Source organism: Prosopis cineraria, unplaced genomic scaffold (assembly GCF_029017545.1).
Source record: "Prosopis cineraria cultivar Desert tree isolate PC_DT_omini unplaced genomic scaffold, ASM2901754v1 PC8, whole genome shotgun sequence".
In the NCBI taxonomy this organism is placed as follows: domain Eukaryota; kingdom Viridiplantae; phylum Streptophyta; class Magnoliopsida; order Fabales; family Fabaceae; genus Prosopis; species Prosopis cineraria.
Genome location: NW_026555339.1, coordinates 3,925,799 through 3,931,948, shown reverse-complemented (window position 1 = coordinate 3,931,948; position 6,150 = coordinate 3,925,799). Strand labels below are relative to the sequence as shown.

The 6,150-nt window shown below is 36.7% G+C and overlaps 1 protein-coding gene across 2 annotated transcripts; it reads left to right on the top strand.

Annotated features, from left to right (window-relative positions):
* Window positions 1-1,350: 1,350 nt before the first annotated feature.
* On the top strand, window positions 1,351-5,192 carry LOC129318732 (NAC domain-containing protein 54-like). 2 transcript variants are annotated; one of them, XM_054963664.1, is made up of 6 exons: window positions 1,351-1,650; window positions 2,307-2,587; window positions 2,712-3,050; window positions 3,154-3,600; window positions 3,999-4,083; window positions 4,344-5,192. In XM_054963664.1, the coding sequence occupies exons 1-6, from the start codon at window positions 1,494-1,496 to the stop codon at window positions 4,994-4,996; spliced, it is 1,962 nt and encodes a 653-aa protein (XP_054819639.1). In that variant the 5' UTR covers window positions 1,351-1,493; the 3' UTR covers window positions 4,997-5,192. The 2 variants fall into 2 exon arrangements, with proteins under 2 accessions (XP_054819639.1, XP_054819637.1); XM_054963662.1 differs by having other exon boundaries at window positions 4,341-5,192.
* Window positions 5,193-6,150: the final 958 nt, after the last annotated feature.

Below are 6,150 nucleotides of genomic sequence, written 5' to 3'. Positions count from 1 at the left end.
TGAGAAGAATCCAAATATAATAACCCTAGCGATAGTATAATGTACATTTCATGGGTATGCTGTATTTGTTAGGAAAACAGACATAAACCTTGAGGGTTTGACCCGCTGGTCACTTCATTTTCAAACAGAACTGTGCCACACAAATAATGCAGGTGCTTAATTATAGAAGCTACACAAATCCACGGGAACAAACTAAATACAGAATAATTAAATTAGGCAATTATTTCTAAATTGTACTCTCTCCGTCTCAAATTATAGAGCACTTTTGAAGGAGTTTTTCCGTTCTAATATATAAACACTTTGAGTAGATTAAGATTTCATTAAATATATCAATTCTAATACTACCCTTTCTCTCTTTATGATTAATTTCCATCACTTTTCTTTCAATATATTAAATGATGGGTATTTTGAAAGTTTATATTTTTATTTTGAAAAGATAAGGTTGTTAACCATATTTAATAAGGTTATTGATATATAAAATTTTATTTAAAAATATACTTATAATTTAAAATGAGAGTTACTTGTTAGGAAGGGTGTCAATTAATGTTTAGTAGGAGTTTGATGGAGGGAGTATAGATGGGTAGGAAGAGAGAGCATAAACTCGTAAAGCAGAAAAGCACCAAAAGATGGATTCATGAAAGGGAAAGCATGAGGGTGAGATTTGGTAGTTTGGCTTCCCAGGGAAAAGCATGAGTTACCTCTCAAGTCATCCTGCTATGCCACGTGGATTCCCCCATTTGTTCACGTGGCTAAAGCTGGCCCCACATGCAGGTCCCACTTCCACCAGGCCCCCTGCATGCCTCCGCTTTGTAACATTTCCTTTTGCATGATTTAGACTGTGATCACCAACTTTGACTCTTATATACACTACATACATACATGAAAGTAACTGGTGTCAGTCATGAACCTCCCATGGAGACAACAAAATCTCCCTAAATATTCAACCACCAAAGGAGTGTGAAAGAATGCTAGGAAGAGCCGCCAAAGTTGAGTTGCTACAGTGGGCTCACATTAAGGGAGATATCTTTCTCTCACAGAAAAGGAGAGAGATCGATGGAACCAACAATCTGGTTCCACTTGGAGGGGGAGAGAGAGGGGTCTCAGAATCGAAGAAGGAACAGCTGAGAAGCATAGGATAATCTGGGGCACAAGACACAGCTTCAAACCAAAGATAACAGGAATCCTCCATTTGATCATAAAACAAATAAAAAGTAATCCAAAGACAAAAGTACTCATCAGAGGTGGCATATTTGCTTTTCCTTTTCTCTCTCTCTCTCTTTTTGTCCTCATCTTTATTAAAACCCCAAGCAATCCCCACATTCCGCCCCTCTACCTGCACTCATCCTTCTCTCATCTCCTCCATATAGTTTGGATCTTCTTCTTCTTCTTCTCTTTCTTCCTCTTCCTCCTCCTCTCCCTTGGCAGATACCATCAGGTCCAAAATTTGGGCACACATATCTATATAGATATAGTTACATACATAGCATACACACATGGCACCAGTTTCACTGCCTCCTGGTTTCAGGTTCCACCCTACGGATGAAGAGCTGGTTGCTTACTATCTCAAAAGAAAGATCAATGGCCACAGGATTGAGTTAGAGATCATCCCCGAAGTTGATCTCTACAAGTGCGAACCCTGGGACTTGCCTGGTACGTTTATATTTCAAGTCTGTTTACTGATAATGATGATCGTTAGTTTGTTCAGTTCTTCGTTATCTCATGCATGCATGTATAATTATGACTAATTACACGGTTCCAGAAAAACTATATATGATATATATCATCGTTTAGGTGGATTTTTAGATTTTAGATAGATACTTGTAATAGAATTCAACAAAAGAATATTGAAAGCTTCTTTTGGAGTTTAATTAAGACCCGATTTGCTTATATTTTTAATATGATTATATGAAACATGCTTGCTTTATTGGTCAAGTATAGTTTTCGGGCTTTAACATAAAATATCTGATGACGTGATCTAGGTTTATCTTTATGGTGTAAAGGATTGTTGTACTTAGGGTTCTACAGGATGGTCCCTTCATCACTTTTAGGGTTCCTATATTGAAAACAAGACTAGTCGTAATGAGACAATTATGGGATTCCCCGCCAAGTCAAAAAGAATTCATCTAACCGCGAGAGAGAGAGAGAGAGAGAGAGAGATCAGCGCGTGCGCTGGCTACAAGATATATATCAGTCCCATATTTCTTGATTTAAGTCAAAACACAAGCATTTCTGAAAATCAGTTTACGTCTCTTGAATCACTGTGTCCCTGTATTAACCACAATCGATTCGATGGTTGCATATTACAGGAAAGTCGTTGCTACCTGGCAAAGATTTGGAGTGGTATTTCTTCAGTCCTCGGGATAGGAAGTACCCAAACGGGTCAAGAACAAACCGAGCCACCAAATCCGGATATTGGAAGGCCACAGGCAAAGACAGGAAAGTGAATTCCCAATCTCGTGCAGTGGGTATGAAGAAAACCCTAGTTTACTATCGAGGCCGAGCCCCTCATGGTTGTCGTACCAACTGGGTTATGCATGAGTATCGTCTTGACGAGAGAGAATGTGAAGCTGCTTCTTCTGGCCTTCAGGTTCTCCTCTTCTGTACTCATATTTTTATTCCATTCTTCTTCTCCACTCAAAGACATTAGATTCTGGTGTTGATGGCTGACACAGTACGTGCTTTTAATTAATTCGTTGAAAAATTAAATGCAGGATGCATATGCTCTCTGTCGTGTGTTCAAGAAGACTGCAGTTATAACCACGAAAATCGGAGACCACTACGTGAGTGGGAATCAGATTATTACAAGTGACCAGTCATCCAGCATTGAACTGTACTCCGAAGGAAGATCAGGAGAAGATTTAGAGAGCTCAGATTATTTGATGCCTCTGGATCATAGCTCATCACCCAACATTGGAAATGCCCCTTCATCAGGACCAAGAGATCATGGCAAATGGTCACAGGCACAGTTCATATCTGAAGATCCCTTCTTTCTTCCAGATTCCTCTTCACTATTTTCCAACTATGGCTCCATGCCCTACCCTCCATCCAAGGTAGTACAAATATTTAATACAAGGGTCTACATTTGTAAACAATCTTTTGTGAATTATATTTCGATGCCTCACACATAAATATATGATGATTTAAATATTGCAGGTGGATATAGCACTAGAGTGTGCAAGGATGCAGCACAGGTTTTCTCCAATGGAGGACTTTCCTTCAGAACTGAAGATGCAACCACAATATGGTGGGCCAAAAAATGAAACTGATGAGTTATTACAGGAGATTCTCTCAGTTGCTCATGCTTCTCAGGATCTCATAAACCAGTCTTCTAAATATTCTTCTCACTCATGGGGTGCTACTAGCACAGCAAACCAACATCATTACGCTCCTTCTGAACGAGAAGAAGATTTCACCTTCATGGTTGGCCGAGATAGTACTGCTAATGACTATAACTATTATAACAATGCCTGCTCGGAAGACCCAGTACTGCTAAACACAAGGTCGATAGAGATTGGAGATCTGGATGATGATTTCAAAGCAGAGAGGATCGTGGAGAATTTAAGATGGGTTGGTATGTCAAGCAAAGAGTTGGAATTTAAGGTATGATTTGTATTTCTACAAGCGGTATAGATAAATGTTCATTGAAATTTAATGCTAATTATACTAATAGCAAGTAGGATGGGACTAGCGTACAAATCTATTGAAACTCTGGGGCGCTATAAAAAGGGAATTAATTACACTATAGTAAAATAACAAATAAAGTAAATGGACAGAGACGAAAAAATAATAGATCATGTTATTCATGAATAATATATAATGTATAATTCCTTTTCCATGCTCATATATATATATATATATATATATTTCCGATCGAGATAATTTTACCTATTAATTTGGGTCCTAATTAATTGAGCTAAGGGCGAAAAAATTGTTTTGTTAATAAATGGCTGTCGACAAAAAGAAGAGTTAATGGTTATATTTTCCCAATGTTCTTACAGAGCTTAACGGAAGGTCGAAAAATTGTTCCGATCGAGGATATTTCAAGTTTCCGAACAAACAGGGAGGGGAATGAACTGCTGCAAGGTACTGAAAATTCTATGACTCATTTAGAATATCATTATAGATAGAATACAAGGTATAGATGAGTAACATTATTAAGAAGCTAAAAAAGTGTCCGTTCAATAAATGTGTTTTGTATGGATAATTCGGATTTTGAGTATACAACAATTTCTAGAAATATATTGATAATGATTAGTAATAAACAGTTTAAAATAGTTATAAAAAGGATGCAACTGATAACATTTTGTCTTTGAGAAATTAACAAGAGCATTTCTATGCAGCAGAATGTGATAATCAGCAAGAAAATAGAAGAAAGGAACTCAATGACACTGACATAAACGACATCTCATTAGAGTTTATCAACGAGGATGACACTAATGAGAACTTCATAGACGAAGAAGGCGATTATTCAAGTTCTCCAAGCTTTGAGGTGGTTGAGGAAGTCAAAGTCAGCCATGGAATGTTTGTGTCCACAAGACAAGTAGCTGACACATTCTTTCACCAAATAGTTCCTTCACAAACCCTCAAGGTTCACCTCAATCCAGTGATAATGGCGCACAATTATCACTCAGTGGAGAGCATAGACACAGTTTCTTTCTTTAGAAACTTGAAGGCCTGTGCGAAAACAATATCAAGTCCCATAATATTCATACTTTCGCTTCTGCTAATGCATTGTATTTATTATTCAGATTCTGATCAGGATGTGAAGGGGAGAAGTTGGAGTGGTGCTGCTAATAATTGCAATAACAGCATGAAGAGAATGAGAGAATATGATGATGATGAGAAAATCAAGTGGGATAATGAGAAGGAAAAGGTTTGGTTTGTGAGCACTAGAAGTGGGAAAGGATTCAGTGTGGTGTTGAAGAAGATAGGCATTTTTCTCACAATTTCTTTTGCTCTCTGTACCATGTGGGCTAACCACGTCATAGTTCATTAACCCTTCATCTCCTCTAGTCTCTTTCTCTTTCTTTTGTCTCTAACCAAAGGATTTAATTTAACGGACAGCTCCAATTGATCTTGTCCCCGTTAATCATTTTAGGACATTGATTATCCAAATATACTTGTATTTATTTTATTTTGACGCACTTGTTATTTGATTAAGAATTAATTGTATTCAATTGACATATAGTGAAATGTTCAGTGAATTTCTTTCTTTCTTTTTTTTTTGGAAATGTGTTCTGTTTACGAAGAAAACTACGCGCATAGACAGTGAGGGGGGAAAAATGAAGAATAAACCTCAGCGTAAAACTCACACTTGCCATTAAAGTTTGGATATATCTCCCCCAATCTTCCGTCGAACGGTGATTAATTAGAGCTTAATTTATGATTGTTTTCTTATATATCTATGCATAGATGCATATTTGTAAATAGTTGTTACTTTGCTAATTATTAAATAATATCATATTTAACTGAGTTGATTTTCACCTTCAGAAAATTTTAAAAATAAAACGCGTTGTGCTATCTTTTTCAGTGAATGGAATATATCATTGTTTTTTTTTTTTGATAAACAAGATGATCAAAGCATGGAAAATATCTATTTATCGAACCATTCTTCCCCCCACCCCCTCCTCTCTCTCTCTCTCTCTCTCTCTCTCTTCTCAGTATTCTTGGTTTTCAATCCGCATTAAGCCAGTCAATATTTTCAACGAAGGGCATACCTCCAACCGAGAATAATCACTGCCGCATACTTACAGCCCAAATGAAGAAGCCCAACATGACCAAATTCCAATTAGTGTTTAATACCAATACTTCAGCGTAGCAAACTTATTGTATGTGGCCCAAAAGAAATTACCATAGGTAACCAGGCCCATGACCTTAGACACGTAAGCAAATTTAATCAGGTTGTTCTTTCAACTAAGTTGCATAATTTTTGAGTCTGATAATTCAAATTAGCTTTCATTAGTTATTTATTAGTTCAAATTTAGGGTTTAAGGTTAATTATCGAAGGTTATTATTTGTTTGAATTTTTCTAGATAATTTAGGTGAACTTGGATTAGGTTTAAGGTTAATTTAGATTGATTTAGTAATCTCTAGTTTATTTTGAGTTTTTGTCTACTTTATTATTTTTCATGGACTAAACTTCAACACCTA

What these genes read in the sequence shown, in the direction of transcription:
- LOC129318732 (XM_054963662.1), top strand. Translation starts at nt 1,494, where the DNA reads ATGGCACCAGTTTCACTGCCTCCTGGTTTCAGGTTCCACCCTACGGAT. An exon ending in TGCCCTACCCTCCATCCAAG is followed by an intron (nt 3,051 to 3,153) that starts GTAGTACAAATA and finishes TAAATATTGCAG; the next exon opens with GTGGATATAGCACTAGAGTG. An exon ending in GGGGAATGAACTGCTGCAAG is followed by an intron (nt 4,084 to 4,340) that starts GTACTGAAAATT and finishes ATTTCTATGCAG; the next exon opens with CAGAATGTGATAATCAGCAA.